The 22,182-nt window shown below is 50.6% G+C and overlaps 1 protein-coding gene across 3 annotated transcripts in view; it reads right to left on the bottom strand.

The window, feature by feature from the left end:
* LOC119445387 (ubiquitin conjugation factor E4 B) overlaps window positions 1-22,182 on the bottom strand; it is a 441,801-nt gene that overhangs the window by 214,541 nt on the left and 205,078 nt on the right. For all 3 annotated transcript variants that reach the window (XM_049664500.1, XM_037709694.2, XM_049664499.1), the window contains exon 7: window positions 17,964-18,078. In XM_049664500.1, coding sequence (XP_049520457.1) covers window positions 17,964-18,078 — 115 coding nt within the window. The remainder of the gene's footprint in view (window positions 1-17,963; window positions 18,079-22,182) is intronic.

Here is a 22,182-nt window from a genome sequence, read left to right on the forward strand (position 1 = left end):
TAATGCAACTTTGTCGACCCTATTTTTATGTTCTCGCAACCTATCATTAATGAATCTGCTCTTCTGCCAATACTTTCCCCATGATATGGGTATGCGATATATAACTGAAGTCTTGCAATCTTGAAACTTTTTTCCTGTGTGTTACTTGGCAGCTAAGAGCACTTTCTTTCTTCTCTGGTCGTGTTTTCCTACACAGGCTGATAAGTTTGTTAGGTGCTGAAAAAACCACATCAGTGTTACCTCGGCGTGCAATTTTCTTTAGGTTGTGCCACAACCGGTGGATATTGGGTATAACTGTTGGCCTTTTTCTCTCTTGGTTACTGTTTTCTTGCACACGTCCAGATGTACCCGACTGCTGCGCCTGCCTTAGCATTCCCTCTGCAACTGATACCAGAACTTGACTAGGATAATCTGCATCATGTAGGCGCATGGCCTGTTGCCTGAACGCTTCGTCGGTGCAATGATGACACGATTTATTAAGTGTGTTAGTGAAACACATTTTCACAATTCCTCTTTTTACCAATTTAGAATGGGCTGAATGATATGACAACAACGGCTTATTTGTCCTAGGACTGTAGCACCAGCATGTTGGGTCGTCACTGAAGGTATATTTAACATCAAGAAACTTGATCTTCCGTTGAATAGGCACTTCGAAAGTAGCTTTCAGTGGATAAAGACACTGGTGTATAACATTCCTAACAGCTGAATACTCTGTGTCAAAGTTGTCTAGCTTACAATCAACAAATCTAAATATTTTAACAATGTTTGTATCATTAATGCGTGCATTCAAATCTCTGTCTAGCTCTGCTAGGTATAGGTTGCTTAAAACAGGTGCTAAGCAGGATCCTATGCAGACTCCTTGTTTTTGAAGGTACGGAATGTTAATTCTTTGCACAAATATTGACTTCAGGTACAAGTTTAAAAGTTCAAAAAAATGTTCAATGGTTGCACCCGCTTCCTTATGGCCTCAAATACTACTACTATAAACCCTCCAAGATGCGTTACCAACAAGCCCACGTTTCAACCCTCGTGAACTTTATTTCTAGTACATTGGGCTCTTTTATGCACGTGCTTCCGAAATAAGAAGATACAGTTGCACTCATAGCCAAAGTGGTGTGCAAAGCCCGGTCTCTAGGCTTTTGTATGCGCAAAAAATACGTGCCTAAAGACGTCAGAACCCTTTTCGGAGGATACGCTTCTTCAGCAGGACATGGAACTAGGATCCTAAAGATTCTACTTGCAGAGTGGCAGCAGCAAGCACGACTTCTCAGGGCTCACCTCGGCATTCAACATTTGTGCGTCGAAATAACTGGACATTTGTCCAGTCTTTTAATCGCGCAACCATAAACCCTCCAAGATGCGTTACCAACAAGCCCACATTGCAACCCTCGTGAACTTTGTTTCTATTAAGTTTACAAATCCACAGGAGAGAACGTTCATGTTGAAATCATCTACAGTAGCGTAATGGTCAAGCATATTGATATTAAAATCACCACTGCACAAGCGCAAATACTTTAGTGACTCATATAGAGAAATCTGGTCGAAATATTCCGTAAAATTTTTCATGTTACCATTTGGGGGGTGGTATATCACTGAAATGATTTCATTATTTCATAAGAACTTCATTATTTTCGACAACATAACTAAGATTAGGCATATTGTGACATCTGTTGCACGCGAGAGTATAGATAGCAACACCGCCACCACGTTTGTTAGGTCTGTTAAGAAAAACATTTCGTAACCAGGCAGCTCTGGCATCTTGCGATCAGATTGATACCACGTTTCAGTGAGCATAAAAAATGTAAATTCAAAAGAGAATAGTTTTAGAAGGAGAATGACTTAGTCTTGCTTGTTACCTATCGAGCGGGCGTTAAGGTGCAAAGCGATCTCACAGTTCAGGTCTTTCAGATTCACCTGTTGTGGTAGGGTAGCTCGTGATAGGTGATTTTTGTTGTGGAATCTCGATGATACGAATCTCAAGGGGTCACGAAAAATATTCCTATTTGCCGAAATTCGTATCATCGAAACAAAATTAAAACTAGCTAAATTAAGGGGAGACACGGGGATCAGATCGCAAAAATTGCAAGAAAAATCAATTTTTGAAAACCACACGTTTCGGTATCTGAAACACCTAACCTACGCAGTATCAAAATAGTTTGGCTGAAAGCACACTAATAGTGGCCGAAAAAGATTAATTCGACAGTGCGCAGGGCGAGAAAACAGCTTTAAATCACCGCAGTTCACGGAGACATATCTCGAATTTCCCGCCACCGAGCGCCGCCATCTTGGTTTTGTTCAAAAGCTCAAAGTTTCGCCGTTCCTCTTCTCAATTCGTCCGTCGTCGCCATCTTGTAACAAACGCACAGACACAAAAGAAGCGAGAGTCTGTGATAGGTAGTGTGGGGTCTCACACGGGCTCTTGGGACAAAGGAGCGACAACACAGTAGTGCAAACAATCAAAAGGGCATTTAATGCGCTTTTCATACACTAATGCTAACTAGCCGAATTACTACCCATTGAACATTCACACGGGCGCGCGACAAATCAAGGAAGTCCGACTCACCGCGACACGATAGCGAACAAATACGTTCGCCCCATGCTATGACACCATCGCCTAGTCGTTCACGTGTACAGTCACGCGAACGGTGGCGCGCTCGAACGATACGTGTTCGTCCATACCGGTGTCCCGCTCTAAGCCTCGCGCGAAGCGGGCCGGCGGACGCGCAAAGCGTTCGTGCGTGTTGGCCGCCGATCCCAACCCAAAGAGAGAGCGCCTCCGACCTTTTTTTCCCAAATGACCCCGCCGTTCGGTAGCGTTAGCATCGCGACACTAGCGCCATCTCTCGCGACGCGCCGCAACCATCCGTCGGGCTTAGCCATGCAGAGAAGCCGGACTACAGGAGACATGCGGGGAAAACAACATCAGGGGACGCGTGAGAGTCGCGCATCCCCACATCCCCCCCAACCTTAAATCACTACACATACTCCGGCGAAGCATGTCACAAGGTCTAACAACGCGCGCGTCGCGAACAAGAGTTAGTACATGCGACAGTGGCCGCCGCCGAGGAAATGTCCACACGTTTTCCACAACATGCGAGCCGACATTGTCTCTGGGGTGCACCTCTGGCGTCCGTTGGTCACAGCATCAGCTCCGCAGATTCGATGGCACGACTCCAGCACAGGACTCCGGAAACAGCGACGCAGAAGTCGGCGTGAGCAAGCGTCGCTTGCGCCGACGCGCCCTGCCGGCGAGAGCAGCTGGTGATTGCCGGCTCTTTTCTCAGCCGCCGAGGGTAGCGAGCCGGACACAGGCGGCCGCCGAAATCGCTGCACCGAACTGGCCACAGGCATCTCCATTGCCAGGGGTGGCTCGTTCGTAGGCCAGGGCAACAGCGCAGACAATGGGCAGGTGACAGCAAACCAGGGGTGACTCCACTCACGCTGCGTACACTCAACGCACTCGACAAACACTAAAGTAGTGCAAGGGAGAGGAATTCGGCATACGCATCGCCCACGTGGTACGATGTTCAATTCGGCTAGCGAAATTTCGGACGGCATTTCAGATGCTAAGTTCACGTGAACAAAGCTTGCTTTCTTGAGTCGAACGAGTAATTTCAATTCGTGCGAGGTGAACTAATGAGGGAAGCAATGTGCGACATCTCAACACCACGGTCCACCAGGTTGTGTCGCTCAACGTGCGACAGGCGGCTTTGTTAAGCCTTAGGCCTAATGCGTCACTACTTTGACAACAACCGGCATCCGAAAAAAAAAAAAAAGAAAACATCACCCAAAATGGGCACAAGAACAGGCAGCCGCGAGGAGACGTTAGCTCTGTGAGGTGGTCCTACTCCGCTCGGTGCACACAGCATCCGAGTTGACGGCGCCCACCGTCCCAGACGGTGTCGGAGCGCCCGGTGCCAGGCCGCAATACCAGTCAGCCCGTAGCGGCACCCGTGGCCCGCGGCCAGCCGGCTCCCTGAGCCTCGACTTCCGAAGTCAAAGATATAGAAGAAGCTATTTACATAAGAAATTTGGACCACCCACGAGGCTTCCGTACTCACTCGCTTCAGGCTTGCCAATGCTTCGCGGGCGCTAGGCCTCGCTCTCCCAGGATGCAGACCACGTGGCTCTCGTACCGACGAGTGTACTTCAAAACACTCGCGAAAAGGCTTAGCATGTTGAAAAGTTCAAACACGCTACAGCAACCGTCGCCTCGCTCAAGAAAGCACACCGCCGACACTAGCGATCAAAATCCACGCTAGGACTACGCTTCGGTTGAAACCTCTCGAACTGAGCAAAGCTGTTAAAATTATCGTCCGATGCCCCAAGAGGTCCACGTTGGGCAGCCAGATGCGGGGTCTCACATGTGCTCTTGGGACAAAGGAACGACAACGCAGTAGTGCAGACAATCAAAAGGGCATTTATTGCACCTTTCATACACTAATACATACTAGCCGAATTACTACCAATTGAACATTCACATGGGCGCGCAACAAATCAAGGAAGTCCGACTCACCGCGACCCGATAGCGAGCGAATACGTTCGCCCATGCTATGACACCATCGCCTAGTCGTTCACGTGTACAGTCACGCGAACGGTGGCGCGCTCGAACGATCCGTGTTTGTCCATACCGGTGTCCTGCTCTAAGCCTCGCGCGACGGTCGCGCGAAGCGGGCCGGCGCACGCGCGATGCGTTCGTGCGTGTTGGCCGCCGACGCCAAGCCAAAGAGATAGCGCCTCCGACCTTTTTTTCCCAAGTGACCCCGCCGTTCGGTAGCATTAGCATCGCGACACTAGCGCCACCTCTGGCAACGCGCCGCAACCACCGCCGGGCTTAGCCACGCAGAGAAGCCGGACTACAGGAGACATGCGGGGAAAACAACATCAGGGGACGCGTGAGAGTCGCGCATCCCCACAGTAGTCACACGTGTCCTCTGATGAAAGCGGGCCTCCGATTGGCTGCCGGGCTGAAAGGTGTCTTTCCATTGGTGTGGCAGGGGCAAGATGGCAACCGCAGTTGTCTGCTACATAAACCACGCCGGCGTCTTAACTTGACAAGCACAATTCGGATTACCGAGAGCTCGCAGGTTAGAGATGGATCGTCGCTTGTGGGAGAAGAAATTTTGGACGAAGCATGCCTTTGGAATACGGAAGTGTAAACCTCCTACGGCAAGAAAAATACGGCGATTAGTGGAAGAAGCAGAGGAGCACCCGACTGAACGTGCCGCGCTACCTTGCACCGTGCGACTCCACCAGCGAAACCGACCATCGCCCTGTGCCATCGGCACCGGTAACGCAGTCGACAGAAGACGTGCCAACGGAGGCTCTCGCGCCTTGGCGTACAGCCGCGCGAATCAGCCAAGATCGTATCTCGGTAGACGTAGCTCGCTGTGACTAGGCAAAATTGCGCAAACACAAAAAATGCGGCCCGAAGAACAGCAGCCAATCTGTCCGATGGCACGCGGACAAGGAGGAAAGCACAAAAGCAACAAAAGCGCCACCACTTCGAACTCTTCGTGCCCAGTCGCGGCCTCCGTGCTGTCCGGCGCTGCGTCCGCGCCTCCGCACCAAAAGAGAATGGGAGAAAGCGCGCTGTTCTCTTTCGCGGCTGTAGGTGGGGCGGCGTTTATTTGTATCAACCGACACGGGTCGAAAATTGATGCATAACTACCGTTCTCTAGCACATTTCAAAGTAATGGGGCTCGGCCGGGACCACAGAAAATTTTGTAACATTCGAAAATTTATATTAGCAGTGATCATATCGAGATTCCCCCGTAGTTGTTTTTTGATCCCAGAACAGAAAGACGACAGATTTGAATTGCCAGGTGAGCTATGATTATCACCTGCTACTGGCTCTGCACAAATGCTTTCCAGCGAGAAAAGCTTGATAAGGTCTTTCTCGCTGGTTATCGGCACAACCGCCGAGCCATCGGACTGCTTCATGAAAATCTTTTCATTCTGTGACCACACAGACTTCCACTGATGCTCATACTTTTTTTTTTAATAGCGAAAGCAAGCAGTTTCTTTTGTGCCAGGCAGAGGTACTCATTGACGTACAGTGTAGACCGCTTATAACGTAAGTCGCCGGAGTCGCGAATATCTGCACCATAAGCGGTACCGCACTATAACTAAAGCAACAATTTTCAAGGCCCGCACATATGCAAAACATGTACACCGAGCCACCATGGGTATGCGACAAGTCGAGGAATGCGGCTAGAACGTTTGCATTCAATTTACAGTCGAATCTCGTTAATTCGAACCAAATCACGTGGCGGCGCCTCCGACCGGCATTGCTCCGGCACCGCCATAGAGTAAAAGCTTAGGAGAGGCCCCGCAATGTCTCGCACAAACGAAACAAAAAAAGATAGAAAAAAATGTGGCGGAAATTTCACCTTCGCTCAAATGGCAAGGTCGCGAATCGTGCGTTGCAGTGGAACATGCGTGTACGTGCCGACGTCTCGGCCACGCTACCGTAGCCACGTGTAGAAAATGGCAGTGCACATTTCTTTCTCGTTTATGCTTCCTCTACTTTCTAGTCACGTGTTGACCTTGCACGCTAAGGCTACGGCGCAGAGAGAAGCAGCGGCGCTGCCCCAGGCCAGCCAAGGAAACTGCCCATGCCAGCAAACGCACGCTTCCCGATAACGGCAGAAAACAAAACTTCGGGGAGCTGGCGACGGGCCGACTGCACGGCGGCGGGCGCGCACGGTGACAGTAAAAAGTGAGGGAGCTACGAGGGAGGGCGAGGGGAGCAACCTAAGCGGCGTAGTTGCCGAGGTGAAATCCGCTTCCCTTCTGCCCTCCTCAATCACAATCCACCGTCTCCGCGGGCGCCCTTCGCCGTGCTGTGCCGGCGCCGCCAGCTCCCTGAAGTTTCGTTTACTGCCGTTATCATGAAGCGAGCGTTGGCCGGGGTTGCCAGTTTCGTGGCCCTCGCTCGCTATGCGCGCCATGATATTTCACGACTCGCACTCAAGATTCTGGTTCCAGCCTCACTGGCTGTTCGTTCGCACCACGTGCCCTTCTCCTCCACTTCGGCTCTCTTTCTTCCTCGAGCACTCCTTGGGGTGCCCATTTGAGGGGAGTGTTCGCCATCTCTGCTGACTTCCGTACTCCCAGGCAGCCGGACTGTAACCGGTATTTCGTTTCCCGCAACTGCACTATAAGCGATACGTGTATACACGGAGTGTGTGGGCATGCTCGACTCTCGCGCGTCCCCTGATGTTGTTTACCCCGCATGGCTCCTGTAACCCGGCTTCACCACGTAGCTTTACGGCAGCGGAGTTGCAGCGTATTACGAGAGATGGCGCTAGTGTTGCGCTGCTAACGCCACCTGACGGCGGGGGGTTAGGCGGGCGCAAAATGGAGAAGGCTGTTCCACTTAGGGTTGGGATCGGCGAGCGATGCGGACGTCCCGCGCGTACGCCGATCCACGCTTTGCGAGACCGTCTCGCGTCGCTAGGAGCAAGGCACCGGTATGGACGAACACGTATCGTTCGAACGCGCTACCGTTTGCGTGACCGTACACGTGAACGAGCGATGGTGTCACAGCATGGGGCGAACATATTCGCTCGCTATCCGGTCGCGGTGAGTCGGAGTCCCTTGATTTGTCGCGCGCCCATGTGAATGGTCTATGCATAATTATTTGGTTAGCATGTATTAGTGTATGAAAGGTGCAATAAATGCCCTTTTGATAGATTGCACTACTGTGTTGTCGTTCCTTTGTCCCAAGAGCATGTGCGAGACTCCACGTCTGGCGCCCAACATGGGGCTCTTGGGGCATCGGACGGTAACTTTAACAGTTTTGCTCGGTTCGAGACAACCTTTGTTTCAACCGAAGCGTAGTCCTAGCATGGATTTTGATCGCGAGTGTTTTGTTGAAGTACACTCGTCGGTACGAGAGCCACGTGGTCTGCATCCTGGGAGAGCGAGGCCTAGCGCCCGCGGAGCATTGGCAAGCCCGCGGGCGCTAGAGTGAGTGAGTACGGAAGCCTCGTGGGTGGTCCGAATTTCTTATGTAAATAGCTTCTCCTATCTCTTTGACTTCGGAAGTCGTGGCTCAGGAAGCCGGGTGGCCGCGGGCCACGGGTGCCACTATGGGCTGACTGGTATTGCGGCCTGGCACCGGGCGCTCCGACACCGTCCGGGACGGTGGGCGCCGTCAACTCGGATGCTGTGTGCACTGAGGGGGGTAGGACCACCTCACAGAGCTTACGTCTCCTCATGGCTGCCTGTGGTGCTCATTTTGGGTGATATTTTTTTTAATTTGTGGATGCCGGTTGTTGTCAGGGTAGCGAGGCATTAGGCCTAAGGCTTTACGAAGCCGCCTGTCGCACGTGGAGGGACACAACCTCGTGGACCGTTGTGTTGAGGTGTCGCACTTTGCTTCTCTCATTTTAGTTAGCCTCGCATGAATTGAAATTACTCGCTCGATTCAAGAAAGCGAGCTTTGTTAACGTGAACTTAGCATCTGAAATGCCACCCGAAATTTTGCTAGCCGAATTGAACATCGTGCCACGTGGGCGATGCGTATGCCGAATTCCTCTCCCTTGCACTACTTTAGTGTTTGTCGAGTGCGTTGAGTGTACGCAGCATGAGCGGAATCACCCCTGGTTTGCTATCACCTGCATATTGTCTGCGCCGCTGCCCCGGCCTATGAACGAGCCACCCCTGGCAATGGAGATGCCTGTGGCCAGTTCGGCGCAGCGACTTCGGTGGCCGCCTATGCCCGGCTTGCAACGCTCGGTGGCTGGCAAAAGCGCCGACAGTCACCAATGGCTGCTGCGGCTCTCGTCAGCAGGGCGCGTCGGCGTGACCGACGCTTGCTTGTGCCGACTTCTGCGTCGCAGTTTCCGGAGTCCTGGGCTGGAGTCGTGCCGTCGAATCTGCAGAGCTCGTGCTGTGACCAGCGAAAGCCAGGGGTGAACCCCAGAGACAATGTCGGCTCGCATGTTAAAGAAAGCGTGTGGACATTTCCTCGGTGCGGCCACTGCTGCATGTACTACCTCTTGTTCGAGAAGCATGCGTTGATGTTTGACAGTGCTGACATGTTTCGCCGGAGTATGCAGTGATTTAAGGTTGGGGAGATGTGGGGATGCACGACTCTCATGCGCCCCTGATGTTGTTTTCCCCACATGGCTGCCGTAATCCGGCTTCGCCGCGTAGCTTTACGGTGGCGGAGTTGCAGCGTATTACGAGAGATGGCGCTAGTGTTGCGCTGGTAACACCACCTGACAGCGGGGTGTTAAGCGGGCGCAAAAGGGAGAAGGCTGTTCCTCTTCGGCTTGGGGTCGGTGAGCGATGCGGACGTCCCGCGCGTGCGCCGATCCACGCTTCGCGAGACCGTCTCGCGTGGCTAGAAGGAGGGCACCGGTATGGACAAACACGGATCGTTCGAACGCACCACCGTTCGCGTGACCGTACACGTGAACGACAAGGCGATGGTGTCATACCATGGGGCGAACATATTCGCTCGCTATCCGGACGCGGTGAGTCGGACTTCCTTGATTTGTCGCGCGCCCATCTGAATGTTCTATTGGCAGTAATTCGGCTAGTGTGTATTGGTGTATGAAAGGTGCAATAAATGCCCTTTTGACTGTTTGCACTACTGTGCTGTCGTTCCTCTGTCCCAAGAGCACATGTGAGACCCCACAAGTGCTACGGTAAAGTTAACGGGAGTCTGAAAAGACCGCACTATATCCGGTGCTGCACTATAAGCGGTTACGTTATAAGTGGTCTATACTGTACATTGGATCAGAATTTTCCAGTCCAATGTCAGTGTTTTTCAGCCTCATCTTGACTTTCTGGAGGACGGAGACACGTTTGGCTCGAGACCGGAACTGAACTATAATATTCGACTTATCTCCCAATCGTGTTGGTACCCGATGACAGGATTCAGTGTCCTATTCTTGAAATGACTCAATGATTACATTTCCTATTTTATAGACTGTCAACCCCAGATTAACTGTCACTTTTGATGGTTCCTTGTACTTATAGGTTGGCCCTTGTGTATTGTTCGGACAGAACAGGTAGCTCGTCCAAATCGAGCACTTTACTTTCCAGACTGATGTGCATTCATCGAAGCATCTCATTTTGAGCAGCAAAGATGTTGTTTTTAGCGATTTCAGCATTTCTTTTTCTTCAAGCTCGTTAATAGAGTCATGTGCAAACTCGAGGCCTTTAACTAAGCCTCGGAGGAGTCTGTCCAGAAAAAAGGGCAAGAGAGGAGCCCGGTTGCCGAACGATGCGTTTCTCAGCATTCACACGCAGCGACCCACCATGTATTTCAGACACGCAGGCTTCGCAGTGGCACCGAGTGCACTTAAGGAAGCATGAAAGAGTAGTCCCGCTGAAGCACATGCCCCATACATAACTCGTATTCAAAGTGGCAATACGTTGTGCTGCTATATTCATTCAATGCTAGACGCATTACCATCAACAGTCATCGTGAGAGGGGTTCTGGCGAACGTTTTTCTTCAAAAAATTGGGATTTTTCCTTTTTTTTCTCCTTTGGCACACATATCCAGTAGTCAGATTCCATTGTTATGACCGATGACACAGCAGGGAAGCACTACAGTAGGCGGTTTATTTTACCACAGAAAACACACAAAAGTTCATCTTCCAGCAGACAGACAATGAACTTTATTCAGGTCCTGAGGTGCGACTCCAACATATTGTTAAAATTGCTATTACAAATGGATTTCACACTACAATTGTTCCTGAAATGGGAAGTTTGCTGGGCCCACACTTATCCACCATAGAAAGCGTTTCATATAATCGATCTTAGACTGTGTTACTTAAGAAATTCAAGGGTTTTCAAGGGAAAGAAAGAATTTGAGGACGTCCAGGGAACATATCAATTTCAAGGGTTTTGAAGGACCTGTGCCCACCCTGATCGACAATGGCACATGGACAACGTGGTGTCATGTGCAAGGTGTTGCGGCAGTAAATGCAAGAACGAAGAGGTGCACTCCTGTAGTAATTCCCACACGCATGCACATACCACTGCTGAAAATGGCGATTGGGGTTCTGCTGATTTACCGTATATACTCATGTAAGGGCTGCACTTTTTTTTTCGAAATTTTTCTTTGGTGCGGCCATTACACGAATCAGGTCGACGACAGCTCACCAAAGGTCTATACTGTTTCCGCAACAGTAGGAGTGTGCAAGAGTGTCACAAATGACATGCCAGGAATGTTTTTATTATGATTCCATGTCGCTATCGCTGTCCTCGCCCTCGGAAGAGCTTGCCTCGGCGTCTGCATCCCCCCAGAGACGATCATCCTCAGTACCGTCCATGCTGTTCGAAATTCAGGTGCGTTGAACCACACAGGAGTCTGGTTCGCATTTCTAATTTGGGAGAGGTCGTACTCATGTTCCCTCCTGAGAGCATTAACAAAGCGATGGAATTTAACCACATGGCTTTCGTATTCACATGGAAGTTTTTGACATATCGTCGTTCTGCGGCGAATAGAGAGCTGGTTCCGGTTCATAAACCGCGTAGCCCACCCCCGACTTGCCTTGAATTGTGCCTGGGGTATTTTCATGTGGAGAGCGATGTTAAGGGCTTTCACGCGTACCATGTCAGTTGATACAGCGTAGCCGTCAATTAGTGTGGATGACATATTTGAAGAGTTCGCCTTCAAGTTCCGGGTATTTGCACTTCTTGCCGCGAAACACCTTTCGGCTCCTGTTGGTAGCAGCGAGGGCATCTTTCCGCTTTATCCAGTAACGCACGCGCTTCTCGTCTATGTCGTACTTGCATCCAGCTTCTCGCTTGCCGTGTTCCTCGGCATATTCAGTCACTTGCAGTTTAAATGAAGCAGTGAACAATCTCAAATGCCGGCCCATCTTCCTTCACCTGCGCTGGCTCAAACAGGGCTCACTACTACTGACGGAGTGACACCAGTTCGCCGGCGACACAACGCAAATGATGCACCACACAAAGCAATCATGGCACCGTACACCAATGCTCAACCAACGCCTCCTAGGAGGCATTGGCTCAACCAGCTCAACGGCTTGGCCGGCGGTAGCGGAAAACTGGCAGCGCCATCTAGCTTCCATTGAACTAACTACACCTTTCTGGCGGGACTTTTCGAACTTTTTTTTTGAAATTTCTCCTTTCAAAGTAGGGGTGCGGCCCTTACACGAGTATATACGGTACTTCAGTTGGTGCTAGTGCCCCTTTTGCTATTTGGTGACGCACATTTGTGGCACTCGGCATGCTCTGAGGGTTGTCAAAATTAACTGCTGCATGGCCAAACACGTTGGGATTAACAAGAGCTTGATGCCATTAAATAATGCATATTGCCACATCCTATATTGTTGCCGTGGGCATGTGCCCGACCATGGAAACGACGCTGAAGTAGTGCGCGGGTAGAAAACAGACGACAACGACGCTGCGTTGGCTGTTCATATAAAGTGCTTATATACGTGCTGTACGCCGGCTTCCACATCTCCTACGAGGTCGTGACACTGGTGGAGGTGCTGGGTAGGATTGCTTCATGCTAGGCACCCTTTCACGGAGCCATCCATCGAACACGGGATCACAGCCGCCGCTTGCTAGGCCTGACGCCCGAGTTCAACCCCTTGCAGGGTCCTGCCAGACCGCGTCTACATACTACCGCCATGACCACTGCAACTCCATCGCAGGTTTCCATGGTAACGCAATTGAAGATGTCCAAGATTGGCTGGACCAGTTCGAGCATGTCGCCAGTCATAATGAATGGGGCTCCCGGAAAAAGCTGTCTCATGTCTATTTTGCTCTTCGAGATAGTGCGCGGACGTGGTTTGTGAACCGGGAGAGGAGCCTGACTAAATGGGATGCCTTCCGCACCCAGCAGCTAGAGACATTCACTAAAAGCGACAGAAAAGACAATGTGCAGCGCCTTCTCGAATCTCATATTCAGAAGCCAAATGAGAGCGTTGCTATGTTTGCAGAAGATATGGCCCGCCTTTTCCGCAGAGCAGAACCTGAGATGGCCTAAGAAAAGAAGTTGCGCTATCTCTTGCGGAGAGTGAAGGAGCAACTGTTTGCCGGACTCGTGAGGAATCCGCCGACGACAGTGGCCAAATTTACCAAGGAGGCTACCGCTACCGAACAAGCATTACAGCAGCGGTACCGCCAATACGATCGTGCGAACTCACCAACAAATGCTTCACTGCTACCTGAGGGTGGCGGCACATCTCTGCGTGAAGTTATCCGAGAGATTGTGCGAGAGGAGATCCGGCAGCTCGGAATTGCTCCCATGGCACCAGCGGTGGCTTCTGTCCAGGAGGAAGTTCGACAGGCCTTTTCTTCGCCTGACTGGCAAGCGGTGCCGCGACAATACATACACGCGGAAGCTCTTTGTCGTCCACCTCCCGCCACTTAGATGCTGCTGACACCATCGACCACTCCGACGCAGCCACCACTGCCATCCCCGACACCCTATCTTCGACAGTCACAGCCGTCGCCAGCAATGCCATATAGCCGACAGCCAATCGCTGCGCCGCGGTCTTACGGAGAATTCCCCTGCGGTTATCCACTTCAAAAAACCGATCTGGGGCGCACCACTGACCGCCGGCTGCTATGATTTCATTGCGGTGAGGCAGGGCATGTTTATAAAGCTTGCCACTACTGCGCAGCTGGGTTTCTCAGACTTCCCACCGACTACAATCACCCTCGCTTTGACGCTCCACGTACATGTGACTACAATCCTTCAAGCCTTCGACCGGAAGGTTCAACGACGCCTCGATCGCGTTCCCCATCACCGGCTCGTTACACCCCACCAACCTATCACGAGTTTCCTGACGTCTCTAGGGGCAGGTCTCCTAGCCCACACCGGGCAAACTAGAGGCAGCGACCTCGGGGGGTGAGGTTCCAAACTGTCCGGCTTCCCAAGAACCCCCATCACCGACGATCGACTCTACGACTCCGACGATTCCAACCACACCACATGCAACAGACGCCGTCAGCGCCGATCTTGTCGTTCGCATTGACGGCCACCAAGTGGCCGCTCCCCTTGATACTAGTTCGCATTTTTCGATATTGAGTCTAAAGCTAGCCGACAGACTAAGAAAAATGAAGACGCCGTGGAACGGGCTCAACATCAGAACTGCCGGGGGCCAGTTGATGACGGTGATTTGAAAATGCATAGCCAGAATCATCGCCGGTTCAGCCTTCGTCACCACTCTCGTCATTCTCTTTGAGTGCTGTAAAGAACTTATTTTAGGTATGGATTTCTTGAGGGAGTATGGTGCAGTTATTAATGTCCGCAACCGCATGGCGACATTTTCTACGAGCTCTCAAGACGTCGACCCCGTGGATGACCATCGACCCCGTTTACGTATCGCCGACAACGACATGATGCTTGAACCGCGAAGTTGTTCCCTCGTGCCTGTAATCTACGATAACTTGCACACTGGGCCTGGTGTCGCTGAACACATCAACGCACCATTTCCGTCACCAGGGCCGTAATTAATGTACTCGACGGACATGCTGAAGTCCTGCTGACGAATTTTAACAGGGAACGTCGACAGATAGTTAAAGGCACTGCTGTTGCTTACTTCGACGAAATTGCCCCATCACATGACTGCCTCTCAGTGCAGCACGCGGCGTCCACCGTGCCTAAGCCTGCACCTGTGCTTGATGTCAGTCGAACTTTATCACCCATCGAACGCAACAGCCTTTTTGAGCTCATCAATGAGTTAAACAGCTGCTTCTCATCTGCGTCAAGAGTTAGCCAGACGCCGCTCACCAAGCACCGTATTACCACCGAAGACGACGCAAGGCCCATTCGGCAGAATCCTTACCGTGTAGCACCGAAAGAGTGGGAGGCAATACAAAAGCAAGTGAAGACGATGCTTGAGGACGGAGTTATTCGGCCATCTAAGAGTCCATGGGCATCACCTGTCGTATTGGTGAAAAAGAAGGACGGTAGTCTGCGCTTCTACATCGACCATCAAAAACTCAATTATATCACAAAGAAAGACATTTATCCGCTACCGCGTATCGGTGATTCATTGGACCGGCTACGAAACGCACGTTACATTTCCTCGATGGGCTTGAAAAGCGGCTACTAGCAAATCAAAGTTGGTGAGAGAGACCATGGTGACACCCAATGGACTTTATGAATTTCAGGTGCTTCCCTTCGGTTTGTGTTCTGCGCCAGCAACGTTTCAACGACTAATGGACACGGTACTCTCAGGCCTCAAATGGCAAACCTGCCTAGTGTACCTCGACGACGTGATTGTTTTCTCCGCCACGTTCGATGAACACTTAGAGAGGCTGAAGACGGTCTTTGAGGCAATACGCTCAGCAGGCCTAACTTTGAAACCCGAAATGTGCCATTTTAGTTTTGAAGAACTTCAAATCCTCAGTCACGTGGTTAGTCATGAAGGTGTCTGACCTGACGCTGATAAAATCACTGCCGTCGCTAATTTCCCGACGCCATCTCATAAAAAGGCTGTGCGCCTACTACCGGCGGTTTATTGCGGAGTTCTCGCGCATCGCGTGTCCATTAACACATCTCACCCGCGAAATGTCCCCTTTGTGAGGGGCGAAGAGCAGCAACGGGCATTTCACAAGCTATGGCAACGGCTCCAGACGTTGCATACTTTGACGAAGACGCCCCGACGATTCTTCATACCGATGCTAGCAATGTCGGCCTTGGCGCAGAGCTTCTTCAGCAGCAGGACGGCACCGAAAGAGTGCTTGCTTACGCCAGCAGGACCCTATCCAGAACGGAGACTAACTATTCCACTACAGAAAAAGAATGCCTCGCGGTAGTCTGGGCCATCCTGAAAATTCGCCCATATCTTTACGGTTGCTGTTTCACCGTCGTCAGTGATCACCATGCACTTTGCTGGCTGACTAATTAAAAAGATCCAGCTGGTCGGCTAGCACGCTGGAGCCTTCGGCTCCAGGAGTTCGACTTCACTGTTGTCTACATATCGGGGAGGCGGCACGCCGACGCCGACTGCCTGTCTCGGTCGCTTGTTGAGACTACATTGCACGACGATGACGACGCGGCTTTTCTAGGCATGGTAGACGCTGCCGCCTTTTAACGCCAGCAACGCAAGGATACAGAACTCGTTCCTCTTATTGATTACTCAGAGGGACGAACAAGCTGCGTACCGAGGTTAGTCGCCAGAGCACTGCCTTCATTTTGCATGTGTCGCAACATTCTCTATAAAAAGAAGTTTTCACCCTGTGGCAGCAGTTACCTACTTGTCGTTCCCGCATCTCTATGGAACGAAGTCCTACACGCCTGTCGCAACGAGCCGACTGTTGGTCACTTGGGCTACTCCCGCACATTATCCAGAATTAGGCTAAAGTATTACTGGCCGAGACTTGCGCCGGTTGTGAAAAATTATGTCCAGACATGCCAGGATTGCCAGTGCTGCAAAACCCCACCCGTCAAGCCTGCTCGACTGCTGCATTCTGTTCAGATACCGCAAGCGCCGTTCGCACAAGTTGGCCCATGGACCTTTTAGATCCATTTCCAGTGACTTCTGCCGGATACAGATGGATAATCTTTGTCACATATTATCTTACCCGATAAGCCGAAACGGCTGCTCTCCAGCGGGGAACAGCAGCTCAAGCAGCACAATTTTTCATCGAAGCTGTCGTCCTAAGGCATGGCGCTCCCACAGTGGTCATTACCGACAGAGGTTCTGCTTTCACCACTGCGCTTCTGGATACCGTGTTGCGATTAAGTGGTACAACTCACCGAAAGACAACCGCTTAACACCCTTAAACCAATGGGCTGACCGAACGTTTGAATAAGACTCTGGCAGACATGATGAGTATGTATATCGACGTCGACCACAAGAGCTGGGACGAGATTTTACCATATGTTACATTTAAGTACAACACAGATTGCCAGGAGACAACACGCGTGACACCTTTCAGCCTCGTCTATAGCCGGGAAGTAACAACACTGTTGGACGTGTTGTAGGAAGCAAGGCAGCTTGCGCATCCAAGAGCAACAAAACTACGATGCCAGACACTACAATCTTCGACACAGACCCGTCACGTACAATGTCGGCGACCAGGTGTGGGTTTGGACTGCTACTTGTCGGCGGGGGCTATCTGAGAAGCTCCTGCGAAGATACTTCGGGCCGTGCACAGTTCTACGCCGCATCATTGACGTGAATTATGAAGTTGTGGCCGACAGTCCTTACTGCTCCAAACACCGGCAGCATCTGCCCGAAGTTGTGCACGTGCTTCGTATGAAGCCATACTTTTCATCATGACATCAATTTTGCACCATCACGGCACTTTCTTGGGCGCTTGGCGCATCGGGACAATGCTTCTTTCAAAGGAGGCACAAATGCCACATCCTATATCGTCGCTGCGGGTATGTGCCCGACCATGGAAATGACGCTGAAGTAGCGCGCAGGTAGAAAAACAGAGACGACGTTGCGTTGGCTGTTCATATAAAGTGCTTATATACGTGCTGTACGCCGGCTTCCACGTCTCCTACGAGGTCGTGAGAATATTGGTGGCTACAATAGTACACGACAGCAGAGGAGAGCTTTAATGCATCTTCCACACAAACTATTATCACTATTTAGTATTCAGAAATGCAAATGGATAGCAAGCTCACAAAACACGACTGTACCTACTGCACTGTGGTGTCGAGCTTTTGCCACTCAATACCAAATTCAGAAAAAAAAATTAGAGCAAGATACTACACAGATTTGCATACCCTAGGTACTGGTGAATCAACACCATGAAGATATGCAATGAATATTTTCACGCTATACAGGGTATGCACGACGACCTGGTCGGCAAGCAGCCAATTCATGACCGACTCGCACGGTTAACCTGTCTTTCATGAAGCACACCTGGTGTGCTTCATGTTGCAGTGGTGTAGTGTTTCACCTGGTGCAGTGTTTACAGCCCTTTTGCAACCTATTTGTCTCAACGCCAGCAGTGGCAACCGTGCTGCACGCATATTCACCATCTCTGCTCGTACCTCACACATGCAGGTGCGGTCACCGGCAGCCACGTCCAGCATCTCTCGGAGGAATCCACGGGGCAGCCGCTGCTCCAGCAGGGGATCCAGCAGGGGGCTGCCTTTCCACGACCCACTGCAGCATTTCACGGAAACAAGGCGAAAATACAATAAGCAGAATTTTACAATTCATTAGCAAAGTTTACTACAGATGCTGTCTGGGCAGTAGAATATAATTTTTAAATACAAATCAGAAAAGGCTGATCACAGGCACCAAAACCCCTGTCAGGTTAGGCACAGCTTCCCTCCAGAACCATCACCGTTCTCCTACTTGTTCACTGCGGCATTTGAGTGCCACAGGAACAACGAAAGTAGTTCCAAATAGTTCGTACAATTTCCTCGTGCCAACATTCGTGAACAAGCATGAACAAAATGATTCAATGCAGTTACGCTTTTTTTTTTTACCGGTTCATACGTTCCCGGAAAACACCATTTTAGGCACCAATGTTCAGTATATCGGCAAATCACTATCGCATTATACTTTTTACGGCTGCTAGATCTCATGTAAACAACAGGGGGAGAGGAACGCGCAATTGAGAGCTGTAGGTGTCCACAGCAGCAGCTACCCAGCAGTACTCACTCGCCCATGTCAAGTGAGAATGCTGCCAAGCACTCGGTTTCCTATTCTGGCACCGGCAAATCTCCTCGTGGGTTGTCGCACATCATCATTCATAGCTATCGCCACCAGCAAATTGCAGTATCTTCACCTATCCGTTCAAGTGTGTGCTTAGCAAGCATATACAGTCGCCGATCGACTTTGCGGGGACTGAGAAATAGTCTGAAAACCGTCCAAAAAACTCGTTCACCTTAAAAATGAAATTTATTAGGCCTAGAGTGGCATAAAAAAAATCTCAAATTTTGGCCTGCTTTATACTACGCTTGGAGGTGATCAGATTTGCTTGGATTTGCACAAGCCTGACGTCGTCTTCGCATACGAAGAGCGTCACCGCAGTCACCACGTTGGCGATCTCTCTTAGCGGATCGCCATACTGATCGAAAAAACGAGCCCCGTTACTTCGCACAACTTGGCTCTCGTGCCAATCAAACAAATGCAGAGCTGCACAAACACACAAAGATGCAACGTCTCCGAGGCACACACACCACGTGCAAAATAGCAACCGAAACTCTTAAAAAAAGAAAAAGAAAGATAGAAAAGAAAGAGAAAAAAAAACAGATCTTACAAAGCGATTACGACGATAGTGCTGACCGAAAAAAAGAAAAGGTGGAGTCCCCTGAGGTGTTTTGTCAGCTCAGGAAGAGCGGACATGGCCTCCGAGACGGGAGAATGGCACGTGCTTCCCAATCTTGGAGGCTATAGAGCGGGCAATTGAAAGCCAAGCCTGGTAAAGCCAGCGTAAAATCCCACATGGCAGCCTCACATGCCGAGTAGCATCGTGGAACAAGCAATTTAGTCTGGAAAATCGAACTTCGCGACCTGAATTCGTCTGAAAAATCGGTCGCGAAAATGCGATCCTTGAGTTACACAGAGGTCTTGCTCGCTTTCTGCGTTGCATTAAATTTTGTGAGTAGTTTTCAGACTCAAAAAGTGCTTGAAAAGTACGCACGACGCTGTGCGCTACCGCCTGCGTGGTTGGACATGGAAAGTGAGCACTCTCTGCATCGACAAACCGGGTCGAAAGCAGAAGCTGGCAACTAGGCTGAGCGGCGCACGGCCCCGAAGTGTGGTAGCCGTTGTTGCGTAGTAAATTGTCATGAACATGAGGGGTAGCAATCCTGATGTGTCGGTTCTGTTGGTTCCCCGAAAAGCCGTACGAAGCGGAGTGACGGGACCACTGGATACGTGCTGTTCGACGCGTGAAGTAGAGTATTTACAACCTTTCTTGCACGTGTTCTCTGTACTATATCTACTCCTGATAACATGCCGTGGTTTCCGACGCCGAACACAAGAATATGCAGTCGTCACTTTGTGGGCAATGAGAACAACGACACCATGCGTCACCCCCCCCTGTTTATGTTCCGACAATTTTTCCGGTAGCTTACACCTAGTCGCTTCCAGCTGACCGTACAAGAGAACTGGGGAGGTTGTGCCGCATTTGCAAAGCACAGTAGTCATCTACCTTAGAAACGGTTGTTGTAAGCACTGAACCTTGATCCGCGAGGCGGTGACAGCATCGCCGGGCAGTCGTGCCATGTTTACAGTCGCCGGTTCGTCCATGCGTGTCGGAAGTATTGGAGATCGCTATCGTCCAAGCCGTCTTGGGGAGTTCGCACACAGCAGTGTTCTGTGCGCGGAGCCGTGAGTGAATGTTATTACGTAGAAAGTACTTGAATTAGTGTATCTGCGTGCACGGAGAGACTATAAGTGCCGAGTCTGTACGCCAATCCAGCAGCGGCATAATGGTGAACTGCGCAGTGTCGCCGTCTTCTTTTATGAGAAGCCACGGTGCGAGCGGCTTTTCATTGAATGACTGTGAATGACGAACCTGCGAGTACAGACAGACAGCTTAAGCATCAAGATGTAAATCTAAAATTCTGAATTTAATTTATTGTGGTGGCTGCAGATCGAGTTGGAGCACTTACTACTTTTCAAAATAAAACAACATTAACGCTAATTCGTACGACGTCAATGAATGGCATTTACGGGACTGCGTAAATGCCGACGGTCATTAAAGAGGAAGGAAGTTACAAATACATTATACTTGTTTCTTTACGAAAACTGCGCAATGTGGGGATGCGCGACTTTCACTCGTCCCCTGATGTTGCTTTCCCCGCATGGCTCGCATCTCCTGTGGTCCGGCTTCTCCGCGTGGCTAAGCGCTGGTGGCGGTCGTGGTGGTTGCGGCGCATTGTGAGAGATGGCGCGAGTGTCGCGATGCTAATGCCACCGGACAGCGGGGTGACTTGGGAGCGAAAGCTCGAAGGCGCTTCGCTTCCTCTTCGGGTTGGGATCGGCGAGCGATGCGGACATTCCGCGTGTGCGGCAATCCACGCTTCACGAGACCATCTCGCGTGGCTGGGAGCAGAGCACCGGTATGGATAAACACCGATCGTTCGAATGCGCCACCGTTCGCGTGACCGTACAGGTGAACGACTAGACGATGGTGTCATAGCAGGGGGCGAACATATTCGCTCGCTATCCGGTCGCGGTGAGTCGGACTTCCTTGATTTGTCGCGCACCCATGTGACTGTTCTACGCATAGTAATTCGGCTAGCGTGTATTAGTGTATGAAAGGTGCAATAAATGCCCTTTTGTTTGTTTGCACTACTGTGTTGTCGTTCCTTTGACCCGAACGCCGTGTGAGACCCCACAGCGTCTCTAACCAGCATTAAACAAATACCTGCACGGCACACAGCGGTTGTGGAGGTCTAAAAAACCATTTGAAAACAACCACTGGCAACTGCTGCATCTAATACCTTTCCGACTGTGACATCCCATTGCCGTGGTTATGGGATGCACACACAATTTACAGAGCTATTTCACTAAAAAAAAAAAAATTCGAGCAAGAATAAACGACGGAAGCTTGCTCACCTTTCCCACAACAACAACGACAACACCAATTTGACGAACGGCTGCTGCACCCAGCCGCTCGTCAAATAGTTATGGCCTTCCATGGATTTGTATGATTTTAGTTGCTCGCACGACACAAAACTTGTTCCGTGCACAAGATAGTCCTTGATGTCGGTGAAATCCATGCGAGGCAGCAGCCAGACATCGCGCTGAAGTGCAGCTTCTTTCAGCTCAAGTGGGTCGCCGCTGCACAAGTGCACTTTGTGTTCGTAGTGCAATCGCTCAGGTTTATCTAAACCGCGTGCGTGTGCACTTAAGTGCATTATAGTCACCAAACACACCAATTAACTATAAATACTGAAGTGCAACCTTCCGCTGAATCGTTCATTGCGCTACTGCCGGCGCCTAGGCCTAGGCCACCTAAGGACGGCGAATGCCAACATGGTGGTAACCGCAGACGACGGTAGCGCTCCTCGCGGATGGCGTCAAGTGCATACATCCTATATCATCACAACATTGCGCATCATCTCTTAGACTGCTCATTTCCTTATGCTATGCTCAGCTTTCAATATATATATACATATATATATATATATATATACATACTGCTTCTGTCTATAATACTTAGATAGAAGAAAAGGTATAGACCCGCGACGGCCTGAATGGGCGAATTCGGGTCGCCGATGGCCACGGTCAGCCGTCGCCAGTTAA

Source organism: Dermacentor silvarum, chromosome 3 (genome assembly GCF_013339745.2).
Source record: "Dermacentor silvarum isolate Dsil-2018 chromosome 3, BIME_Dsil_1.4, whole genome shotgun sequence".
Classification (NCBI taxonomy): Eukaryota; Metazoa; Arthropoda; class Arachnida; order Ixodida; family Ixodidae; genus Dermacentor; species Dermacentor silvarum.